The following is a 26,240-nucleotide window of genomic DNA, read 5'->3' as shown; positions in this document are numbered from 1 at the left end:
CTGTAGTTGTCTTAACCTCTATCTCAACAGCATCGTAATGACTGTGGTTGCGTCAACAGTTGCTGGTTAAGCGCCGTATTCGTTCGCAGACTGAAACACAACTGCACAGAGTATAACACCATCAGGCATCCGGCATCTAGGGCGACGTTGTAGGTGACTAGTGTGCTGTTAAAGGGCCTACCGTGGCCATTTAATAAAGTGATATTTAAAAAAGTGACATTTATCTTATGTCGTATTACAAATTACTTCGCCTAGTCCCAGTAAGTAAAATATAAATGCCGTCAGCGAACAAAACGCGCTACCACGCATTTTCGAATGAAGCATAGATTCGTATTTCCCAAGGGTAGATGACGTCATCAAGAGTTGGCGTCGCTCTCCTGGCAACAGTGCGATCGTCTCCGCTCTTCACCCAACATTGGAAGCCTGCCAGCAGTTGTGGTGAAGAGACGGAAATCGACCTCCGAGGAGGAACGTTGCCAGATGCCTGGGTAGATTGTGCACCACATAACATCATACTTCTCAAAACTAGAAATTAATTTCTAGTTACTTCCGTGTCACATAGAGAAACAATATTTTCGGAGAATACAATACGAATGGGATACGTGGATTGCAATGGCATGAATTCGGTAAGATTCTGAAGACACGAGATTTTGTGTACAACAACATTGTTGTTGTACCGAGATAGATTTTCAGTATCATGCACTTACCTCCGGTCGCAACCCGGAAGCGAGGGTGGCATTGGGGACGGCACGCGAAGTCCAGTAAACGTCGTCTCCGGGGATGCAGGTGTAATCCGGTTGTTGTTGAAACGGGCGGCGTAGCGTTGTCTGAAAGCGATTGAGTGATTGATTTAGTGTAACACCGGGGAGAGATTGATTACGTCACCCGACAAATTCTGGTATTCCCGTCACGAGCTGTTCTCACTTACCAGTTACCACCACCAAAAAAAGGGGCAAAGAAAAAAAAGGACTACGACGCTACCTCAAGATCACCCAATCCTCCCTCCCTCCAACACCCGCCTTGCCGAACCAGACTTGTACAGTAACTTGAGTAGAGTATTTAAGTTAGGTATCTTAAGTACTTTTGCGAGTAACTTGGTATCGTGCAAATACTTTCAAAGGTCAGTATTTAGTAATGTAACTTAAATATTTTTTTTTTCAATAACCTCTACTCATTTTCCAAGTTACTTTGAAGATACTTCTCTGTGCGTGACACGGAGGTCGAGCGAAAGATTCTCTTTTGTCTCAGCAACGCGCTTTGTGCTGTCTTTAACGTCTGAGATATTCGGGACATCCACGTCCCTCTTGGGAAGGGGTAGCCAGCGCCTCGTATTTGGGAGCATGCATATGTTGTCCTGAAGAGTACGCGGGTAAACCATTGAGACCGGTATCGGACAGTATAGAAGACCCCTGTCGAAAGCCGTAGCGAGAGAGTACACGTAAAATATCTATATTTATTATATTAATGTCTACACGAATATACACGTTTAATATTTTACACGTATAAAACGCACACCTAGTACAATACCGCTATCACAACGACCGCTTGAGGCAAGTTGACTCTCCCAGATGCTGTCACTACGGTGCTCTAGAAGATATAGAGCACAATCTTCTATGTTGCCCACACTACCAATTACCTTCCCGCACCGCACTCTCCGGGTCTCTTAATCAGCTGGACTCTCGCCCCCTCTCTCTATCAAAATTACTTCGTCCCTGGCCAAATCCAGCCTATCGACGCTTTGCCCTCAAAGCTCTTTTGACCTTTTCGGACACCATCGGACTTCGATCCTTATTGTGAAGGGGCTCATTATTTCATCCCTCACATCACCACCAGCATTCGGGTAGCGTATCGCCACTGGCGGTGAAACTCCCTGTTCGTCATCTCAAAATATAGTTGTTGTTTTGTTTCGTTTGAATGTCATTCGTCCGCCCTGTGCAGAGCCCAGCGCAAGAATGAATGTCATTCGCAAATGTTGTCAATGACGATCTGTAAGATACGAAGACCGCACGATATCAGCTACATATCTGCATCTCTAGTTGTGTCTGTCGTTCCTTTAGCCGTCTCATCGTTTACGAGAAAATGCGCCCATTTCTTATTTCATTTTTGTGGTTTAAAATTTTTTTTTAAAATGCAGTGTGCAAGCTAAATTTTCAAGCAGAAATGCTCGTGATGATATACAAGTTCAAAGCACCCTCACCGAACGAATATGGCCGACATAAAACATGGGCGCTAAAGTACACTGGGAACGAGGGTTATTCAGTGGCATAGCCACGAAAATATTTAGAGAGAGGTTCTACGGGAACTTTACGTGGGGGAGAGGACTTCACCCTCGTTTCTTTCTCCCAGTTGCACTACCAAAGGTACGATTTGGGTGGTGGTGGTGAGGGGGGGGGTTGTTAAACACCCCCCACTCCCACCCCACTACGTTTTTTCTTTTCGTTTTCTGATTGATATTCGACGATTCTGTTTTTTACTGCACCTCTGCTATCAGCTGAACAAAAGCAAATGAATTTCCCAAACTGATTCGGTGTCATTTCTGGGTAAATGTTTCGGTGTGACAGCGAACTCCACGACATTCGGTGTGAATGCCATCCGCTGGAAATGGCATTTAATATACCCCCTTTTACAGGGGTAAATACACTGTCCCTGTAGCACAACTCTCTATAAAGCGATACAAGTGCCGAGAACGCTACGTCCCTGTTCTTACGTTCCCAAACAACCAGCGCCTTTACTATATCGAAGTTTCTATTGTATAAACGGTCGAGAGCAAATTTCAGCCTCTCCCTTCGATATCACTATCTTGTGCAGTGCATGAGGATGTGCTCCGTGTTCTCTGCCGTTACACACACTGAAGTGAAGTGAAGTAACTTTATTCGTGGTTCGCTTGAAAATTGACTACAGTGCGGGACTGTTAGGGCAAGCCGGTTACTCAGTCCAGTGGCGGATCCAGACCCCGTATTTCTTTCTTCTTTTTTTTTTTTGGGGGGGGGGGGGGGTTCTTTGTTGAAGCGCACAACTGGGGAGGGGAGAGGGCGAAAACTCATGTGCGACCTAGCGTTTTGGGGGGCCATCGCCCCCCTCTTGGATCCGCCACTGATTCAGACCAATGTATGCGCATATACAGGGATATATACAGCATACACAATGTTCTGGAGGCATTTACCAGGAGAGAAGCAAAGTACCTACATAATTTGCATACAATGTCGAAAATGGCGCACAGCTAAGCAAAGCTACAGTGCTAATAAGCTGACAGTGTCAAGCTAAGCACATTACTTAAAATTCAGACGCACAGCTCAGCTGATCAATTGATGATGAAGAAACAGTGTAGAACAACGACAGACAAATAGACGATGATGGGTGATGAGTGGACATAATGCGCAGACATACTATTTGTTTAGCAAAAAAAAGAACAACTTTATTTTGAGATGATGATTGATGAATTCATTACCAAAAACAAATGCATACAAGGTATCCTATGATGGAATAATAGAATGGATTAATGCATACCAGATTAATAGATGAGAGATACTCATTAATATATTTATGAGCACATACGTAACCTTATTCTGTTTTCGAATGGTACACTCTTAAAAAAAGGGTGTACTTTAGCTCCTTTTTTGCCACATATATAACACCCTTTTGGAGAGTACAATTACGCTCAAAAGGGCGTCTCCTCACTCCCTCAAGGGAGTAGCATAACACCTTTCTCCCTACTGGAGACTAGTATCACTCCCCGGCAGGGAGAAGGTGTTATGCTACTCCCTTGAGGGAGTGAGGAGACACCCTTTTGAGCGTAATTGTACTCGCCAAAAGGGTGTTATATATGTGGCAAGGAAATGAGTTAAAGTACTACACCCGTTTTTTTTTTTTTTTTTTTTTTTTTTTTTTTTTTTTTAAGAGTGTAGGTAGCAGTCGATATGCCTGATGGCAGATGGCAGATTATTCCAGATTCTAGATCCGAGGTTGATAAGCGAGAAACAACCATAGTTATTGGTCGCGGAGGATGTTATTTCTGGTGTTATAGGATATACTACGTCGTGTAACTGCAAGCATGTCTACTGGATTATGGTGTAACTTGCGCGTAAGAAGAGCAACTTTGTAGCGCACGAGACTGTGTATGTCGAGGATGTTCATCTGTTTAAAATAACAGCTTACACACTCTAAGAAAAAAAGGTAGAATTTTCTACCCAAAGTTGCAGCAAGACAGTACTTCTACCATTCCGTGCCAATCCACACGCGACTTCTCCCCCGCGGGTATAAGAGGCAGCGTCCCTTTCCCTTGCTCCTCTCTCTCACGTTTCCTACCCAATTTCCTACCTAGAATTTCCTACACAATTCCTAGAATTTCCTACCCAAGCTGGTAGAACGACAGTTTCTACTCTGTAGTTGGTTTCTACTCTGCAGTTATACCCAAAAGGTAAAACTGATTCGAGTAGAAATGTGGTTGCAATGCAGCTCTACCTAAATGGGTAGAAAATCATACCTTTTTTTTCTTAGAGTGCAGAGTCACGAGGTTTAAGCATTAAGATTATTCCAACTGTAGTGATAGGAGTGGATTCAAATCTGACTGGTATGTCAGGCCGTAAACTTGGAGGGCGTAGGAAATGTGGGAGTGTATTACGCTGTATACAGTGACGAAGGTGTTGATAGGTGCTAGATTACGGAGGCGTGCCAGTGCATACAGACCGGACCAACAGTGCATACTGAATAGCTTCAGTAGCCAGTCCCCCAACTTTATCGAGAACATGATAATGAGAAGAAAACGGGGACATAAGTCAGACACCGAGAAACTGTAGACCATACGGCGCGGTCTTTTCGAAACCGGCGCAAAAGCGTCTGAATAGGTCGTATGGTGCGCTAGACGGAACACTGAGTTTCAGCTCCGGGCCTATCTGCTGCAGCACGGACAAGCCACTGTCGGCTTGCCTTCTACACATGGGGTTCTACTTGGGCGCGCTCGTGTTCCGCGAAGGTCACCATGTGCCACATGTAACCTATAGTGAACCTTACCCTGACGGAAGCCATTCGCGTTTTACCACACAATAATGTGCCAGACAAGCATCCATCATGTTTAAGAACACTATGAAACGATGTCTCCGACATAGGATTTGGCCCTCGATATTTATCTCCATCAGCAGCCGCAACCACAGGCCTAGGCCAGTGTTCAAAAGTACGTGACACCGACCATGCCCGAGTATACGCTGATGTGCTAGTACGTTCGCGATGTGTCATGTTGCTGACTCTGGGTGGTGGTGGTGGTGGTGGTGATGGGGCTTGCCGTTGTCGGCCTCACGTATGTGGGCAACGTCACGACTCACGCCCTGGTGGAATGTGCGTCCTGGGCCGACTTCTAAGGGAACTGTGCCGACATATGTCTGAAAGCGTCTCAGGAAAACCGCTGACTCTGGGGTAAGACACTTCTCTGCACTGTACTGACGAGCCGTGGGCGAATCGGCAGCTGCCAATGGCTGCATACTTGACACGCGCATGCATTCAGATACGTAACATATTCAGCTCATTACAGCGGAACATTTTTGATTTACTCAAACAACGCAGTGGGATGGATACAACCTTCTAGGATTCTCCGTGCATGATCTTGGAATAATTGTGAATAGTGGCTAATTGTGAACAGTGGACTTCTAGTGAACATGTGAATAGTGGACTGCTGAATAGCGGACAGGTGAATAGTGATAGCGAACTTGCGAGTAGAGCACCTGAGAAGTATTTTTTTTTTTGGGGGGGGGGTGAGAATTTATGTTAGGAGTAGCAGAACACGTCGGGAGACGAGTTCAATTTCTCCTCTCTTTTTTTTTTTTTTTTTGCCTTACAAGCAAACAGACGCAGGAGTACGTGGTCTGGTGATTTCCTAGTTTTTCAAGTGTGTACCTGATATGTCCACTTTGAGCTCGCCATGCCGGCGACAGCTTGAGAGGCGGTTTCGGTGGTGGCACGGGTGATGCAGTTCTGAAAGGGAGCTGAGCTGGTGGTGGCTCGAAGGACTGCAGCATGGCCACAGCTCGCTGTCGCAATTGACTGACGTGAGTGTGGCAGGCGTCGCAGCAGTCCTCCACCAGGGCGGCGCCTCCAGTCTGCTGAAGACGCTCATACACAAGGCTGCTCAACGACACATCCTGCGAAGGCGAAAGAGGACACAGTTTTTTTCTTCATCAGCAGTTGTAAGTAAACGAATGCGCAAAAATATATTGTTTGCTGAATTCCAAAGCTGGATGGTTTTCATCTCAATTCAGGCAAGCCCGTCCGTCGAGGCCCTTCGATTTTGCTATATATTTTTTGTGTGAAAGCCACATCTTTGTGATGAACATCGGCACAAATCTCGAACTTCAGATCGGAACGGATGCCGAGAAAAAAATTGAAGCGCGCACGACGGTGCCTCATCGGAGCGCACGACGGAGCACTCGGGCCGAAGTTTAAGACAACCCTATGCGCTCTACGTAGAAGTGACGGGGACGACATTTTTTCTACCCGTTCTCTACATACTGGACTGTAACTGTGTGGCATACGCTGATACCTACTACCGCCCTTTAGTGTGAGAAAAAATCGCAAAAACGCCGCAGAGCGCGTTTTTGTGTGAACTTTGTCGCCTATCCTGTCGGGAAAGTGGACATTAGACCGAAGTGATTTTTACACTGAAAGATAGCCCATTAAGTGTATGCTGTTAAAGATTGTGAATGATAAATCTAGGGCGGTATGAGGGAGCAAACCGGGATCACCATCGAAAAGTACGCCGACTTCACGGATCGATTTCTCGAAAACCCCACCTTTAATTTTCTAAAAAAAAAAATAAATAAATAAATAATGTATTCATCATTCAATTGCCTTTCAAGCGGTATAAATTTTGTAGGGACTAAAAACATTTGACAATCACAGCGGAGCGAAAAGGCGACAGATGGTACGCAGTGACATCTCACAGGCGTACGGCTGGATTAATACACCGCAGGCGTGCGCTAACGTCTGTATATCCACGTCACCATTTATTTCCTGCGTTCCCATATGAAGGAGAATGATCCCTAGTAGTTTCTTGCACCGTCACCGTGTAGGCGTGCTTACATTTTTAAACTATATGAGATCTAACGCCAAAAGGCCAAGATGCTGCTGCCAGCCTTTCGGCTCTTACCTTGCTCTTCGCTTCGCATTCATTCACCTATCACGCGTCAACGCATCTTTGACGAACACACGTCCGGCTTCTAAAGCCACGTCTTGGGAGGTCGTTTTCATTAGGTCTGTCGCCGGAGCGCTGTACTTTACAACCTAACACTTCCTTTCCTGTGTGCTTCGTAGACGTTCTAACGAACATGACCTTGCCAGCTTACCTTGTGGCTACTAATCACCAGGGGAGAGGGTCGAGCTTGAACAAACGCGTGTTCTTGGTTGTGTCCAAAGTGAAGGTCCAAACCATTCCGTGGCCTGTTCGATACGGTACTATGTGTCGACTCGTCCACAGTACGGAACGTGCCTATTGTGCGGATTACGCACGACGACATCGTAGGAGGATCTACAAGCAGCGCGGCTTCGTGTCTGTTATATGGGCTGTACGCCGAAATAAATGTTTTAAAATAAAATATTTAAAAATCCACGCTTAAAATGCCACCCTTCAAAATCCATTTTTTGAAATAAACCGCTTAAAAATACACGCCCTCAAAATAAATGCTGTTAAAATAAATCATGGTTAGGCTTAGCAAGGTAATGTTCCGTAGAGAACCGGAAAAAATGTCCCCGGAAGAAATGTCCCCGGAAAAAATGTTCCAGGAAGAAATGTCCCCTGGAAAATATGTCCCCCGGAAAAAATGTTCCCTCGAGAAACATCCACTCTTCGTACGCGTGGAATTTTTGCGAAATCCCCGGTTGCGATATTGCAGGTCTTGAAGTCCTCCGGCTCAAAATAAATACTAAAATTCCTAACCACTTACTAAGGGTTTTTGCTTTGCAAGCTCGGCCTACTTTCACTTACGATTTATTGTAGGGAATACGCCGCAATCAGTTTCACGTTCGTTGATACAACGTGACACGGGTTCGAATCCTGTCACCAGGTGTGCTCTCTGAGGTTTTCCCTGGGTTTTCCGTCGGACTTTCCTAATGAATGTCGGCTCACTTAGCCCTGAAGTCGGTCCAGAACGCATACTAACCCCCTGTCACCCTCCCTCCTGCTGTCCTTTGTCCACGCCTGTACACCGTGTACAGCAATAGTTGCTTCGCAGCGCTAACACGGAAAAACATTTTCTCTGCTAATTAGCACAAATGTGAAGTGTCACAGAAAGTAGTACGACGTCCAGTTTCAACAAATCAGGAGAGAAGACGTCATTCGGATTGACCAGGAGCATGTCAAGTTCTTTTTGAGAAGTGTGCAGATCGACGTGCACGGTGATGTGTAAAGAGGAAAATAAAATGCGGGGAAAGCAACAAAATTGAGAGACAAAAATATATTTCAATATGTCTAGCGGTATCACATCTCGGGAGCCCCATGACTGTACAGGCCGCATTGTTGCAAAACACAATGAAGTAAATTCACCAAAGGTAGACGCACAGCGACTGAATAGTAATTTTAAAATGGAATTGAATACGAATAAATTAAGTGACTCGTTGAATAAGCGTAATTGGATACATATACAACATATATTGGAATACAAACATGTACGGTACGTATATGTATGCGTAAGTATAGGGACCGAGTAACGTGTAGGCGGCGCCGCTGCGCACCCCGCGCCCAGCGCCATCTACGGCGGTCTCGACGCAGGGGTCGGGAGCTCTCCACGCGAAATGATCCAGCGGACCTGCTCGGCCCCCACAAAACGATCCCAAATTTTTACGAAATTTTTTTTGGCAGTCCCTAATAGTGCAAAACGACACACCACGAAACATTTCTTCCCAAATCTCAATGTGGCGGGTGCTACACACAAGCAAAGTTCACAGCGCAGGCGAAAACCGTGCCTGGCGTGAACGGCAACTGCGGCTCATAGATAGCACCTAGAACTGTGCGGTTTGCTTTTGCGTATAGAGGGAACTATGCTCAACACAGCATCCAACTCCCGGTTGTCGTGCTGTAATCGGTACAGGTATACAAAGACCGGAAGTTTCGCAATTTTCTTCCTACTTCGCGATTTTTTTGTGGCAAATCAAACCATTAAATTTTAATGAATATTTTTCCTGCCAAGACCCCAAGAAATACTTCAACAGGAAAAATCGCCAGACACGTATCTTTCATTGTCATTGCAGGGAAAAAAGAGGAAGTATGCGATTTTTCCGAAATTCGCTACAATCGAGCGTAAAACACGCAATGAAGAGGTGGGAAGAGACGCCTGAAACCAACGCAGTTTTATAGAACGAGCCTTCCACTACAACATATTAAAAAATCTCGAGGGTGTTTTTTCGCATACGGGAGAAAATATTTTTTTTTTTTTTGTAACAGAGGGTATTACGACCACAGTGACCCACGTTGCATGTGTCCAGTGGGGTGCTATATTTGTATCTTGGGCTCCTGTTTTAATTCTTTTTATTTTAAATTTTTCTTATGGTTGGGTTGGGTTTTAATGAGCAAGCAATATGCTGTGGCACAGACTTCTGCAAGGTTACCATAGCCTTTGCTTCTGTAGCATAACACGCGTATTGCAATCCTGGGTGGTTAAGTTTATGGCATTGTTTCCGGTGTGCACGGTGCAAGCAACGGAGATTGGGGATTAGTGATGGGCAGGTCTCAGTAATACTTTTTGTCGTGTGAGCTAAAGCCCTGCGCGGATGAGCTTTTTTACATCCGCATCCTATCCGAAAAATCCACGTCTCCCACGGCACGCAGCAGTAGTTCAGTTTCTATGCTCGATATATCAGGCCAGTTTTCCAGGAAATAAACGTTATTTCCCGTCAGCACAAAACAGCAAAAAAAAAAGAAAAAGAAAAGGGGGGGGGGGGCAACAAAAAAAGCTGTCACCAAACTTCATCCACGCGGGCGACTTCCTCTCTCTCGTTCCGACAGTGAAAACCCCGGAGCGGCATAGCTTTTGTAGCGAGGACAGGTCTTGAGCGTCCATGATGCTACCAAAGGATACACGACAGCAAGTACAGGTTTAGCTTCCACGAAAGATTATACGGCACCAAGCACAGCAACACATTTTGCACCAAACGGGATAAGTAGAGTTTATTGTGCAAGTGAAACGCAAGATCGGCGCCGAACGCGCACCTCGACTCGAGACGCCAGAGCCAGAGATCTCTCTCAGATGCGCGAGCGGCTTTCGTACACCTTGTAGTCTATCTTCTGTACCTAGTGTGAAGCAAACTGATGGCGCAATCTCGCGGTTTATCCGAGTCTGACCCGCTCCTGATCCGGCGCCATCCACGTCCGATCCGCAGATCACAACAAGCGTCCATATTTCATCCGAACCCAGAAGTTTCTTGCGGATATCCGCGGGGTGTAAGGCTTTATATACGATGACGATAGACGATGGAGTCGACCGCTTCCTGCACACGTCGGGGAAGATGGACGGGTTGTAAGCCGGATGCCTCTCCTCATCAGACTTCACATTTCCCACGAAATGCTTACTGCAAATCCTTGAGTGCTTTGTCGGCTCCCACAACTTGCCAGTGCTCCTGCAGAATGGAAAAGTTAGCAATTACAAGCTATTACAAGTCAGCAACACCCCCGGTGAACTACGTCGGTTACACAACTCACGTCTCTCGGCCAACAAGTTGGATCCAAGTTGCACGTCGGTCCTTCTCGTAGGTTTTCCATGGAAAAATGTAAAGTCTGATACCCGGGGAATTGGCGTAGGCCGCGTTGCACCCAACTATGCAGAGTTGTTGTGACTTGGGATTCTCGCTGCCTAAACAAACCCCAGCGAACGAAGAAGCCGCCGCACAAGCGCGATTGTCAAGGCTTCCTCGTGCTCAAAGCTCTGCTCGTGCTAAACAGCGGACGCCCTCCCGACGCTGTTCTCAGGCGTCCCGCGTGGGGGCGCGCCGGTCGCAGCGAAACACGCCGGCTCGGTCCCTATAGCGCTTACACTTTTTTTTTTTTTGTTCTCCATGTGCCGGGTCTCTTCAAATATATTCAGTTTAGTAGAAGCATCAATTCGATTTGGAATTCGAACATTGAATTACATATTTGATTAGAAAATGGAATAGGATATACGATTACTCGCTTCGTTGCTCAAAAATCCTAACATTCACACCGTCCTATATAGTAAAAAGTCAACGTCCGAAGTCAACCAGTCCACGCGTACCAAAAGTGAATTTTCCTCAGGGGACATTTTTTCCGGGGACGTTTCTTCCAGGGAACATTTCTTCTGGGGACAATTTTTCCGGGGGCATTTCTTCCGGGGACATTTCTTCCTGGACCCTGTTCCGTATGATGGTTTATGGGCGACACGATGTTCTTTTCGGCGGAACATGGTATTATGATGTTTCTTACTCATGTTTGTACTGTTATCAAGTACATTTCTTCAAATAACAACCTTGGATTTCTAAATATCCAGTTTAAAAGTGATGAGGACGATGCGCGTATGAATACAGGACACAAACTCATGACCCTTGAACCAGCTTCGAGCTGAGCTGTGAACGAGGATAACAGGCATGGAGGGGGGGGGGGGAGATGGCTATGGCGGTTTTGTGGACGGATTGCGCGGCGACGGTCATGCCCACTGGGTGTTATTATGCCCGAGAGAGAGAGAGAGATAAAGCCGGCCAGGATACACGACCAATAAACTTCGCCAGCCGCCCAATCAGAAAACATCCCCATCATCCACTAAGTTGGGAACACTGGCCACGGGTCACATACAGAGAGACAACCAACTTCCGGTGTAGAGAAATCCCGGTTCACAGTTCTAGCCCTGGCTAGCCCCAAGCGCGATGAGCGCACTATTTTCCACGGCGGACGTAGAGCCGTCGGCTGTCCACCAATCAGGGACGATGGATTTCAAAAAAGATTTATTTCGAAGTGTTTATTCTTCAAAGTTTATTTTTCGGAGTTTATTTCGACAGCGTGGATTTTCTCATGATTTATATTGAAGAGTTTATTTTGAAAGTTTGATATTTAAGATATTTATTTTTGAACGTTTTATTTTTACATGATTTATTTCGGCGTCATCCCGTTTCATGCCTCGACATCGATGCACTGAAGCAACTCCTCGGCTCGGATGGCAGTGTGCAGTCAATGATGAAGACCAGTTGTGCAAGAACTGCGCAAAGTATTTCCGTTCAGCTATAGCTGAACTTTCTCAGTGGCCTCCTCCCACATCTCGAGCAGACGCAGTGTACGTTCAGAGCGCAGAAATCCTTGCTGAAATTAACGAGAGTATTTCTACTGCGAATATTGATGTCACTCCACTGCGGAACCCAACGGCAGTAAAACGGGAACGAGTAGCGTCGTACGTTTCGCGTAAAAAGAAAGAAGTTGGCAACGCACTAAGCAAGACAATAAGCCGCAAAATCAGTGAGGCATTTAATGTGGATGAACCTGCGACGTCCGATGCAAGTTGTTCGAGCTGCTCTACCTACGTACAAAATATTAGGAGCGCGTACCAGAAGTGAACCTCGCATCAACAGCGGTGTCAACTCCTAGCACTTCTTCATGAAAGCATCACAAAGAAAGAAGCGTTGAGACTAATCCCAGAAGCCACAAAATACGTCAGAGAGAAATCAAGAGTTCTAAGGGCGAAGCACGGAGTGTAGGGAATGCCCGAGAGGTACACGGGACACCCTGTCAGCGAGGCTGACGTAGTTACTGCGCTGAAATACTATCTCCAAGACGAGATGGACTGTACTGTCCAAAGCCCTAACAAGAAGGATGTTATCCACGTACTGGAAGACGGCGAGAGAGTTGCTGTGACGAAAAGGTTTACGACACGCACCATACGTGAAACCTTTAACCTGTTTAAAACCGCTCATCCGTGTATCAAGATGGGAATAACGAAGTTTTATACAGACAAGGCCCAAGTGGGTGCAGACAGTCCCCCGTCAACAGCAGTGTGTGTGCTCGTACTGTGCGAATTTTGACTTGGTCATCGCAGATATCAACAGTGCTTCATCCGCGCAGCTAAAGGGAGAGGACCTAAAGACGATGTCTTTGTGTGATGAGCCACAAGATGCCTGCTTTTCCCAAGACTGCACACGTTGCGCAGGGGTCAAAAAGATTTCCCTGCAGAAATTGAAGATACAGCGGGACGACGACGTTAATCTAGCAGTCTGGGAAAATGGAGACCTCATAACGAAGACGCTAAAAGCACCACAATTTCTTAAGGAAGTCAGGAAATGCACCGCTGTTTACATTAAGCACGAACACATACGCAACGTCTATAGGAACGCCATCTGGAACGAAAAACATCTTGTCGAACGACGTCATGTCGTGTTGCACTTTGATTTTGCCGAAAACTGGTCAGTGAATCTATCAAGCGAGGTCTAGGGACGGTACTGGAAAACAGATCAAATTTCTTTATTCACTTGCGTGGCAACAACACCTGTGTCGACAACGAGCTTCGCCACGGTGAGCGACGACATGTCCCATGACACGGCGCACGCATTTCTAGCCCTGGACAGGATAGTTGAGGCCCTGGAAGAAATTCTACCTGTGTGACGGTGCAGCTGCGCACTTCAAGAATAGGTATCAGCTGTACGAGATGACGGAGTACAGGCTGCTAGTGAGATGGTTGTATTCTGCTAGTGGTCACGGCAAAAATGCTTGCGATGGTGTTGGCGGTTCTTTGAAACATATGGCAAGCTTACACAACCTGCGGTGTACAGTTGCTGCAGCTATTCGAACACCTGCTGATTTCTGCTGTTCTCAAAGAGGAAAATCACTCAACGCACCTGCTGGAAATTCCGTCGAGCGACATCACGGTGTTCCGAGAAGCAAGAAAGGAAGAGTGGGAGACGGTCCGTTCCGTCGCAGGCGTTCGTTCCTCCCACGTGTGGTATAAGAAATGGAATAGAGGGTCCGACAATGAAGACGTCCTGCTAGCAAGAAGCGTCATCGACATGTATCCGCCTGAGTGATTGGGCCTGGCTTCAGGATCCGAACATTCCGTAGTCCAGACCCGCTGGTTCGAGATGCATGCAGTTCATCTACTTCAATTTTATGATCTTATTCCCGTGAAATCATAGGCTCACGAGTCACGAGCCTCGTGATGTCCAGTGCCACCTTGTTCGTGTCATGTGAAATACATTTTGTACGCGGAACAGAGAGTAAAATACATGTAAAGAATAAATACTAAATAGCTGTCTGTCAACCTGTGTCCTCTTAACGTGATATCTCGTGAATGCGGAAATGGGGATACGCCCGACGGTACAAGAAACAGTTTGGGATTTTTCGCTTGCATGTGGGAACGCAGGAAATAAATGGTAACGTGGATATAGAGACGTTAGCGCACGCCTGCGGTGTATTAATCCAGCTGTACACTCTTACCTGAGTTACTTCTATTGTTACTTTTAGACCGTTGTTACGTGTATTTAGAAGTAACATCGGCTCAAAGGAAGAGGTAACACAGGAAATTGCGAATTTTAGAAGCAAATTGGGTCTCGAAGAGCTGGGGCAGAGGTAACCTGTGGGGAAAACCCCTGTCTTCTCCTGGTTACTCGTACATGTTACTTCTAGTGGGAGTCCGTTACTTCTACGTCGTAATGCGTTCGCAAACTATCACAGCCACTTTTGATCACTTTTGGTCGCTCATCTGGCAACACTTTACAGTATCACACGAGAAGGCACACTACATCGCGACCTCGTGTTTTGTCGGTTGCATCTTTTGAAATGTGACGCCTCTGTGGCTGACAAGTTAAATCACGCTCGTGGTTGCAGATGTGTTGTGAACTGCTTCCAAATGACGTTTACAAACAAGTACTTCTGGGGAGTGCCGAGAGGCAGATGCAAAGAGTGCGAGGACTGCAAGAAATACATAGTGGAGTCCGGCAGTCGTCATCTAAAATATGAATACTGTGCGCACAGCCCGGTTTCACATAACAGGATACGTGAAATAGGTAAGTGTGTATTTCATCATGATCGTTCTAAGTAGATTCGCCGTTGGTTCCTGTCTTATGGTAAGTCATACATGTCGTGCTGTCTGCGCATATGTAAGCTGTTGGTCGCAGTGTCAACGCGGGTTGTGCCTCATATGCACCAAATGCTCATAACCTCCAAACGCTCAAAACCTCCGAACGCTCATATGCACCGAAAAAAAGTTGGTGGTTTTGAGCATTTGGTGGAAATGAGCAGGAGAGGAGAACCTGCTCATAAGCACCAAACGTCCAGAACATCCGGATGCTCATATGCACCAAAAGGCGGGCGACCACAAAGGCGAGGAGGAGGAGGAGGAGGAGGAGTGTCGTTGAGAGGGAGGAACCCGAGAGGTCTGCCTGCCTGATTAGGCGGCATGTTTCTCGGGAAGGGAAAGGTGGTGGAGAGGAAAGGGTGAAGCGGAAGACCGAGCGGAATCCGCTCGAGGGAAGGATAGCTGCGTCCATGGGCCGCCTTCAGGGGAACTGTGCCGGCATACGCCTATTACACATCTGAGGGAAACTCAGGAAAAACCCCAGACGGCACAGCCGGCCCGCGGATTCGAACCGCGGACCTCCCAGTCTCCAAGCGCACGCGTTACCGCTGCGCCACCGGAGCTGGTAAACCACAAAGGCCGGGCCTTCCTCTTCCGCATTTGGAACAAGGTCATAGGGTGAGAAAGGTGGAATGAATGGCGATTACCAAGACCGCTTAATGTGTCAGTTTGAAGTTTATGTAACAGCTTGGTCCTGCTTGTATGTAGCCAGAACGAATAGCGCCTTCTCGTTTATGGATTTCAATTTGAGCTTTATTTTCATAGACATGGAGGCAGCCTAGGACAAAAGACTTGATTCTAGCTCGAAAGGCACTCGGCTCCCAGGGCTGTGGCAACAAAAAGCGTGGTCCCCTCCGAACATATGTCCGGGTTCACTTACAGTGCAGAAGCTGGAATACGATATTTATATAGGGTTTATATTATGCATACATAGGCCTACAGTGAACATTTGCGCAAAACCCTTCTTTCGAACAAGAGAGAAACCAGGAAGGTAATCCAGAAGATGTGGGTTCGATCCCTACAGCTGGCTAACCTTTTCAGTGACTTTCATCTTTCATCCGTCTTTCGAGCCTTGTTCTTCGCAAGCTGGTTAATCAATGCATCATAGTCCAGAGATATGATAACCATGTTTTCGGTTGACTACGAACTCAGAAAGCCTGACATCTCTTATGGTTAATTGAGCACAGGATATTCTTGATCGGTCACTTTCATTGTGCTGAGACTTCTTTCAGCATCAGCGACAGTAGCTGGTGTGGTCAGAAAATAGAGTGCTGACGCAAATGCATCGTGTACGTTAAAAATTGTTTGGCGTCTCTTTGTTTGGCGTCCTCTCTTTGTCTCAATGACACAAAAGGATATTCCATTATAAGTTCGCTGGCATCGATGTCTACCACTTTTACTGCAAAATTTTTGCTGCGATTCTCCAGTTCAAGTTCCCATTGACGCTGCCCCAAGTTGTTAGCGTTTTACAGAAATCCAAACAACTTTTACCACTCCACGAGTTGGTTGACAAAACAGAAGATATGGCCTGATCAGTGAGAATAAGAAAGAACTGAGATTTGAATTTTCGTTCTGCAGAAAGACGACTCTTCCTTTTTATTATTATTATTATTTTTTCACTTTTAGGAGAAGGTAGCAGACATTGCAGAACTGCTTCATGATCTTGTCGCGTTGTCTATACTCCGCAAAATAAAGAGAGGAACAGAAAGAACAGACGCAATTTGTACAATACAAGCGGTGCAGCAAATGGATCAAAGGGAGGAAGAGGGGGAGTTGGTGATAGTTCATGTCGCTTCAATGCAGCACTGAGACGGGACGAAGGGCGGTTAAGACAAGGAGACAAACGTATCTGCAATTGCAGATACGTTTGTCTCCTTGTCTTAACCGCCCTTCGTCCCGTCTCAGTGCTGCATTGAAGCGACAGCAAATGGAACCGCTTTTATGTTCCTCATTAAATGGCGTCCAGCATTTATTGTTCATTAAGATTAATTCTAATTTAAAAAAGCATGTCTTCCAATTTCGAACAAATGAGAAGTGCGAATGATAACAGTTTATTGGCTATGATTCGGTTTATCAGATGTCCACAACGACGCTCCTGTATTTTTGGGCGCACGGAACCGCGCGGGACCATTTCTTCCGCCACGCAACCAGGGACCAAATTTCCGGGACTTTTTTTTTCCGAAACTCCATCCAACATGCTCTACACATTCTCGCTCCTATAGTTATTCTACCTTCGGTCTGGAAGATGACTGGTTTGGTTCTTTGGATGATTGGTTTTCAACTCATTTCTGTTTGCTCACCGTTTTAGGCATTCAAGAACAACATTATTTCCTCTTATAAGTAGAACTCGGAAATTTACGTGCCAAAACCATGAAAATAGACAAATATTTACACACAAAAAATATACCTAAACAGGCAAGAACATGCAAAAACAGACACGTTGTAGCACATGCCAAAACTACTTCTAATGTACGCTTCGCGACGCAGACTTTATACTGTGGAACTGTAGCGAATGCTACAGAACCATTCGATGACGCCAGTGCCTGACTGCGACGCTGTGCAGCGTCAATCCTCCTTCGTGCACCGCTAGTTCAAGCTCACTGGGTGTTATCGTTGAACCTCTAACATATATTCAGTTTAATGTTATTTCTTCAGTTTATTTTTACTACTCGTTTTCTCTTGTGTTTACTCGTTTATGTAGCTTAAGGCGCTATGGAGTCGACGGCGTTCCATGTTGATATCCGTTCATCGGCCACATTTTCTCTTACACGTTTTGTCAACCACACTCTACCTCAGGTAGGCGAATTTAATTCACTGTGGTGACGATGAAAGGTCTCGCCGTTGTTGGCCTCACAGAGGTGGGCAACGTCACGACTGACGGCCTTGGGGAATGTGCATCCTGGTCGACTTCTATAGGAACTGTGCCGACATATGATTTGGTCGAAAGACATTTAATCGAATATCGAAACGGCAGCGGTCGTTTGATCGATTTTTTATTGGTTCACTTGGAGTGTTGAACGCCGGAGTTCTAAATGCCGTTATCCTAAGCAACATTTAACTGCGTGTAACCCGTTTGCTCGTAAACACATTCCTCATGCTAACCCACTTTGTCAAATAATAATTGATTTCAAGTATTAAACATTCTTGGCAAATAAATAAAAATAAATTAATGACATTTTTCGATTATTTATTCCTGTTGAATGTGGATAAATTTTAACTGTATTATTGTTTCTGACAATCAACTGACCATTGTATAGGAGAAAGAACAGTTTTAGTTTATTTACTTTTCGCCTATGTGCAGGTGAATCTAAATTTAGTTCTTGCAACAGACATGTAACCGAAGAAGTCCTTCGAAACCTAGACAAGATAAGCAGGGCAGCAGATCTTTGTACTTTCTGTATTTTTTCGGATAGCGTGCATGTGTAGTGACCCAGATAGCAGATGCATACACTAAACTAGGTTGAACTAAGGTTTTATATGCTGTTAACTTAATATCTTTCGTTGTGCCATGGCGAAATTTCCTTCTTAGCATCCACAGACTTGGAGTGGCTTTCGCGCACATCTACAGCTACGCTGCTAAGGTTTTATATGCTGTTAATTTAATATCTTTCGTTGTGCCATGGCGAAATTTCCTTCTTAGCATCCACAGACTTGGAGTGGCTTTCGCGCACATATGGCTATCCCGTTTCAGACCGTTCCCTTTAAATATGTCACCAGCAATGAGAAGGGTGCTCAGAAGAAACACAGACTATCGGCTGCTCCCAACCTGGGGCAACTTTCTTCAACATGTGTCCGACTAGTTCGTAAATTACAAACGTCTGCAAGTAACCAGCGGTCTCCCTGCAAAAAAAAAAAAAAAAAAGAAAAGGAAAAGAAATAATAATAATAAAAATGAAAAAAAGCAGAGTACCCTGATTGCCAGCTCCGTATGCTCGAGTCAAAAGTTACAGAAAAAGAGGTGCGGATGACACAGTGCATGCAGTTTTGAACTCCCTTCGAAGAAACGTCTTTCGAACAAACGGCATCGATCAACCGGCTTTCGATCAAACGGTTTTCGACGAAGCGGCGTTCGATCAAACGCCTTCGATCAAACGTCATTAGACCAAACGGCGTTCGACCAAATGGGCGGACACTACGGCGTTCAAACACCAATTGACTCACGATAGATAAAAATAAACTTCCATAAAAATTCGTTCTGACTACATACAAGCAGGACCAAGCTGTTACATAAACTTCAAACTGACACATTAAGCGGCCTTGGTAGTCGCCATTCATTCCACCTTTCTCACCCTATGACCTTGTTCCAAATGCGGGAGAGGAAGAACCGGCCTTTGTGGTCTCCCGCCTTTCGGTGCATATGAGCATTCGGATGTTTTGGACGTTTGGTGCTTATGAGCAGCTTCTCCCCTCCTGCTCATTTCCACCAAACGCTCAAAACCACCAACTTTTTTTCGGTGCATATGAGCGTTTGGAGGTTTTGAGCGTTTAGAGGTTATGAGCATTTGGTGCTTATGAGCTACTACCGTCAACGCGCGGCCTTAGCGCATTCTGCTTTCTCTTGCCAGCTTTGCTCTCTACATCGACTTTACTTTGTATCGCTCCGTGTCGCCTTCTTGTCCCAGCATCTTTCATACGCTGAAAGGTATACGATACCTATAGAGCCATTTTGACATTAGGATTTGTGTAATGAAATTTAACTACGAGCAAATTGTTTCCATTCAGCTTTGAAGAAGAGTGATAAGCGCTATAGTCTGTGTGTCGTAGCAATTACAACGAAAAGAAACTGGATTTTTCGTAGTACATTGTACATTGTATTTAGTTCTCTTATCGTGGGGTTATACTTTTCATTTCGTTTTTTTTTTTTCTGACGGACTTAATCGATTTTGGTGTATGGGCTAATTGCTAAAAAACTAAAGCCTAGTCGACTCACTAATGAAACGATGCGAGATATGGAATTCCTCATGAATAGGCAACTCATTGTCCACTACAGTAATTTTATGATTGCGTTTCTTTATGCCCAGGTGTGTGTGTGTGGACGATTAGTATTTTCTTTACTTGATACGGCTTGGTTTTGACTTGTTCAGGGTCGTGTTGTCAATGACAGGTTATTTCGTCGTCTTACTGGCTGGTTGATGAATTGACTCAGTCATTTTCTGGCTGACTGCCTTCCTAAATTTCACTGACTTCGTGGTGAATGGGTCGACTTATGACTTGAGCCACTGTGATTGGTCGATGTGGTTAATTGACCGGAATGGTTGCCCACATTGATGCCTTAATTGGTTGTCATCAGTGGTTTGCTAGTACAACTGACCACTAGATAGCATCTCGCGAATTATACCGATGAAGAAAGTCAAGACAATCAATCAGTCAATAACACCGAATAGTCAGTAAACTGCTAAAAATTAAGTAATCGATCACATCTGCTTCTCAATTACATTCAGATGAATTTATCTACCAGGCAACCTAAATCCCCATCAGGCATCCCGATGAGTCAGGCAGTGGAGGAGCGGGTGGGCTGGTGGTAATTCATATGTCAAGGGCCTGCAAACTAATGTCGACTGATTTCCCTCAGGTGGTGAAGGACATGTTCAGGACGTGAACTTGCAGCAACAGGAGGAAACAGGGCATAGCTGTGACGTTTTCCATGGTATTTATTTTCTTACATATAACGACCTGCCATCCACAAAATATTTTGCCATCTGTGTTTGTTGGAAGTTAACATTTCAGTACTCTCTTCTTTTTATGTGCATGTGTCGCTGGCCTCACAATTATGCTGCATTACACCTTGCCTTGAGGAAGTTCAATGTGAACTCCATACTGTGGCTGGTTTCATCACTGCCGCTACATGTACAAATATGGAAGCTCGTGAATTGGAAAATCCCCCGTTTTCGGCAAACGACGCTATATATACGATACCGAACACCGAGTCTTCCAACATATCAGGTATCTACATTTTTTTGCATTCAATACTCGTGCTTGCACAAATGTAATTAAGATCTGCTTTTGCTATTAATGATGTACCCAAACAACGTGAGAACGATAAATAAGGAGTGCCCATTCCATTTTAGATATTTATGGTGGTGAAAGCGGCACCGTCCCCACAGCAACAAGCAAGAATGAGGACAAGGTCCGTATGCATGCATGCCGCCCCTGCAATTTTACAACACAATATTTCACGCGAGTCTGTGAACACATCAAAGCCCATTTGGAGCTGTGTTCTACATAGCCTCACATATGCCACTACATTGAGAAACGATATCTTCGTTATCTTACGTTGCCAATGCTGGGTTGTGTTTTCTTGATATTCACAATAAAATACGTGCCCAGGAATACCCATGGTCATTGTATTTTGGTATGTCACCCGTGTCGTGTTTCGTGTGTGCCTGCATGCAATTTGCTGCATGCATGCACGGACGCGAGGAACGGGCGGGTGCAGCCCCGGAGCCCCGGGAACGGTGTTATTTCTAAATACACGATGCATCTGGTTACTTTTAGAGAGGTAACCCCGGCAGAGGTAACGCTGTACCCATCTAGTGTACAGGTAACAATATTGCAATTTTTTTACCTTTACTAGAAGTAACCGGGCTAAGATACGCCTGTGAGATGTCACAGCGTACCATGTGTCGCCTTTTCGCTCCGCTATGGTTGTCAAATGTTTTTTAGTCCATACAAAATTTACACCGCTTGAAAGGCAATAGAATGATGAATACATGATATTTTTTTCGAGAACTTGAAGGTGGGGTTTTCGAGGAATCGATCCGTGAAGTCGGCGTATTTTTTGATGGTGATCCCGGTTTGCTCCTTCATACCGCCTTAGCTTTATCATTCACAATCTTTAACAGCACACCGTTAGAAAGAGCACTTAATGGGCTATCTTTCAGTGTAAAAATCACTTTGGTCTAATGTCCATTTGCCCGACAGGAGGCCGACAAAGTTCACGCAAAAAAAGCGCTCTACGGCGTTTTTGCGATTTTTTCTCACGCGAAAGGGCGGTAGTAGGTATCAGCGTATGCCACACAGTTACAGTACAGTATGTAGAGAACGGGTAGAAAAAATGTCGTCCCCGTCACTTGTACGTCGTCACTTGTACGTCGGCCCAAGTGCTCCGTCGTGCGCTCCGATGAGGCACCGTCGTGCGCGCTTCAATTTTTTTCTCGGCATCCGTTCCGATTTGAAGTTCGAGGTTTGTGCCAATGTTCATCACAAAGATGTGGCTTTAACACAAAAAATATGTAAGAAAATCGAAGGACCTCGACGGACGGGCTTGCCTGAATTGTGATGAAATCACCCAATTAGCAATTTACGTCCAGAGACACGTGCGAACAGGAATAGTGTGTCACTGACTCGTCCAAATTTCCATTGTTGTGAGTTTGCTGAATTTTGGAACACTGACGCTTTTAAAGATCATGAATACATTAAAGGGACCATGAAGAGATTTCAAAAACATCTGCAAGCATATGTTTGTTTCCCTAACCGCTAATCCATTCACCATGTGGCGTACGAACTCAACATAGGTTAGAAGAACGGCAATATTAACTAGAAACCACGTCCAAAACAGGCGACTGCTTCGACGACGACGCTGCCGGCACGACGGAGAAACTGGACGTGACGTCAAAAGCAGACGACTTTGGCCACTCTCGGGCCAGCTTAATGCAAACTTGGAGTGAGCAAAGGATGTATAAGTGACGTCAGACCGCTTGCAGGGGGTGTGCCTAGCGACCGTTCGACGCTCTTTTTGCGCATGAACTGCGCCCACGTTGAATGCAGTATGGCAAAAATAGGATATATTTCATATAACAGGCCTCCTTGCCAGCCGTTCTCCACTCAGAACTCAGATTTTTTGGGAATTTGGGAGAGATTTTGGGATATGGACCCTTTAAGGTTGTCGCATGACGAAGCTTTTTTGAAAGAATTCCCTGTTGACCCGTACAGACAATAGTCGGCTACACTTTTCGTAGTTCTACATGAAGTTAATGCTGCTGCAGACGACACGTTATGATAACTTGTGGCGTTATGTCATGAGAGTCGCTACTGTTCGTGGATTAATCCTGTCTACCTGAGGATTATCTAACGTGCGCTCAAATCTCAACACACAGCATACTGTTTTAACGTCACTCACAGAGTGCGACATGTCTATACAATTTGTACAATGCCATCAATTTACTATAGAGTTATCAGCCATGCTCAAACCCGTGACCTTGGGATTGCGAAGCGGAAACGTTGCCAGGTGGACCATCAAGTTTCTTTCTTTTGCACGACAACATTCTGGTTTTAAGGACACTGGAGTGAAAAAATTTCTCCTCGCAGAATGCAAGATGTTGTTACCTTTACACCAACACAAAAGGAACGAGATTCATCCGTTTCAAGAAGCGCGACAGTACGAAGAGGTCTCTGATTGGTCTCCTCAAACGATCACCCTCGATGATTGGACAAATCGTTTGAGGAGGCCGATGAGAGCCCGCTCTTGCATTGTCAACCCTCTTGAGAAGCACAGGCAGAGAGAAAGCATACATTGCAGGATATCTTGCTCAAAAATCAAAAATCACGAACAACGCAACGGATGAATATCGTTCCTTTTGTGTTGGTTTAAAGGTAACGATACCTTAATTCTGCGAGGAGAAATTTTTGCACTTTAACGCTCCCTTTAATAAACACAAACGTCAAAACCAAAATCCAGTTAGAAATGCAGATTTGAGCAATGATGAACTGCAATGTACATTACATGTTCTATGTAAATATGTATACAGAATGATTGAGTACATCAAGTGGACTAGCTTGGTGCTTATGATGCACAACCGGGATGGGCAAAGCGATTATGAGATAATTCGGCAGCCCAAACCCTGGATTGTGCCGACACCTTGCTTGAAAGACAGACTCGCAGCTAAAGTAAACGGGTAAACAACTACTTACGTTTATTTACAACGTGACGGGGCGCCAACAACCAACCCTGTTGACATGCGCGTGTACCTTTTAAAAAGGAAAGGCTACCTTTCTGCCACCGATCAGCAGACTCAGAACTAACGTTAATGCTATACACTAAAATACGAGATAACAATGTGTGGTGAAAGGCAAACCCTTCCACCCAAGCACTTCATCAGCTGAATTAAAGTTGTGCCGCCTGACACGCGGTGACCTTTGTCGCAGCGCTCGAAAGCGACGGGACCCACAGGGTTAACCTTGGACCCCTGTTGTCCACCTTGGTCTGTCGTCATTCTGTCACCTGCGTGATTGTAACCCTCTTGATGTCCCTGAAGGCACTTGAGTGATGTGTTTACCCACGACTACCAAAAAGGCCCCTTAATCCTATAATGTTCATCGGTGCCAGAGTTCCGCATGTGGGCGAATAGGCGACCGCCACAATAGAAGCATGCACAATGAGAGTCGCCGGCGAAACACACCAAGAGGCTGACTTTTTCCCCTTTCGAAAAAAGAAGGAAGTCACTGAAAAGGTTAGCCGCCTGTAGGACTCGAACCCACATCTTCTGGATTACCGGTCCAGGGCTCTTACTAATTGAGCTAAGCTAACACGCCTCACGAGTGACTTCCAAGAGTGTACATGTAAGAGTGGAAGGTTAGTAAGTGTGAGTGTTTGTCCCTTCAAATGACGCACCCTTGGAAACGGTAATCCAGAAAATGTGGGTTCGAGTCCTACAGCTGGCTAACCTTTTTCAGTGACTTCCTTCTTTCATCATTGCCAAAAGATATTTCGTTTCTTTGCGTTGTGTGTTTACAAAATGGTGGCTTATGAAAGCATAATAATGATTAATTGTATTGTACACTCGTTCGTTGTTCAATCGCTTTGAAAATGGCTTAACATTGGATGTTGATTTTATTGTTATTGTTTTGCCTTTCAGTTAGGGGTCACAGAGGAAGGCTGGTGTAACAGACAGCTAAAACCCGCGTCTACAAAGATCGTTAGAGTAGGGGAGGTGGTCGGAGTATGGCAACCATCGGAGGTATCGTTCAGCACGAAGTTCTGGATTAACGCAGACGACTGAAGCTGGATAGCCTGGAGCAGTTACTACTTCCATTCTTCCGTGAATGAAAGTGTTCTCTCGTAATCCTTCCATTACGAACACTATGGAAAAAAATCGCAAGGTTCACAAGCCACATAACTGTTTATTCCAGTGGCGTGGCGGATGGGGTTCTGTGGTTGAAACCCATCGAGCTCGTTCTTTAGGTGAGTGCATTTGGCAAAGGGGGAAAAAAAGGAGTGTGAAATCCTCTCCCCCATGTAAAGTTTCCATAGAACCCCTCCTAAAGTGTTCTCCTGGCCATACGCTACTGTTTCATTTAGAAAATCGCAACAATAAAGTCGTCAGTTCATACCGTAAACGATGCGTTTGAGCCTCGCGATGGAGTCTGCCAGTATACCGTGTTCTTTAAACCCGCCGTAACTTTCGGGTGAAAGGGGGATATGTTTAATGCCGATAAAAAAAAGAAGGGAAAGGTTAGCCATGATGTAGGCTTGCTATTCCCAAAAGCAAAACAAAAAGGAAGATGAAGCAGCAGAAGCAAAGATGAAGCAAAGGTATACATGAACTAAACTAGCGAGTTCACGAGAGATTTCGCTAGCTCGCTTTTAGCTTTTGTCTCTGTGTTCCTTCAAATTATAGTGGCAGCTGCGAGAGGGATCTGGATAGAAAGGGCTTTTGGGCTTGAAATACGATCATGCAGTACGACAACATTTTATAAATCAAGAATCCCATGGAATGGTCATTGGCAGGTGCTTTCCTCTCGATCTGGAAGTCGTTCTTCTCAGCTCTTTCTATTATTATCCATTATATGTACCACGTGTACTTCTACAGAAAATATGCATACATAATAAAAAAGAAAAGAAAAGCTCTCCGAGAGCTTGCCGTTTCAATCCTCCGTCACCTCTAAAAAATCCCGGTATCCAACAATCACCAGCGATTATGGAAGGCGTCTTAGGAGAGAGGAAACAAAAAAATAAAATAAAATAAGGGTTCCTTCTGGAGATGTCTTTTAGACGGAAGAAAATGAAAATGCGCACGTGAGTCGTTTGCGAGGTGTTCGAGAACAAAGAGCACAAGCGAGGTCGTACATCTCAGAAGTGAGCAAAATGAAAAGAACACGGAGATAATGTTCGTTTGTGTGAAAAGCGAAATATGAAGGAATGTGCTTTAAATTGTAGACGCGTGTTTTTTAAAAATGGCACAATTGCGGGCCCTCCTT

At 45.2% G+C, this 26,240-nt stretch overlaps 1 protein-coding gene across 3 annotated transcripts in view; it reads right to left on the bottom strand.

The window, feature by feature from the left end:
* Positions 1-26,240, bottom strand: part of LOC135396642 (uncharacterized) — a 502,925-nt gene that overhangs the window by 403,658 nt on the left and 73,027 nt on the right. For all 3 annotated transcript variants that reach the window (XM_064627722.1, XM_064627723.1, XM_064627724.1), the window contains exons 2-3: positions 5,887-6,131; positions 708-827 (exon numbers count right to left, since the gene is read on the bottom strand). In XM_064627722.1, the coding sequence (XP_064483792.1) occupies positions 708-827; positions 5,887-6,131 (365 nt within the window). The remainder of the gene's footprint in view (positions 1-707; positions 828-5,886; positions 6,132-26,240) is intronic.

Source organism: Ornithodoros turicata, chromosome 6 (assembly GCF_037126465.1).
Source record: "Ornithodoros turicata isolate Travis chromosome 6, ASM3712646v1, whole genome shotgun sequence".
NCBI lineage: Eukaryota > Metazoa > Arthropoda > Arachnida > Ixodida > Argasidae > Ornithodoros > Ornithodoros turicata.
Note: the sequence above shows the minus strand (reverse complement) of the source record. Positions and strands in the feature narration are given on the sequence as shown.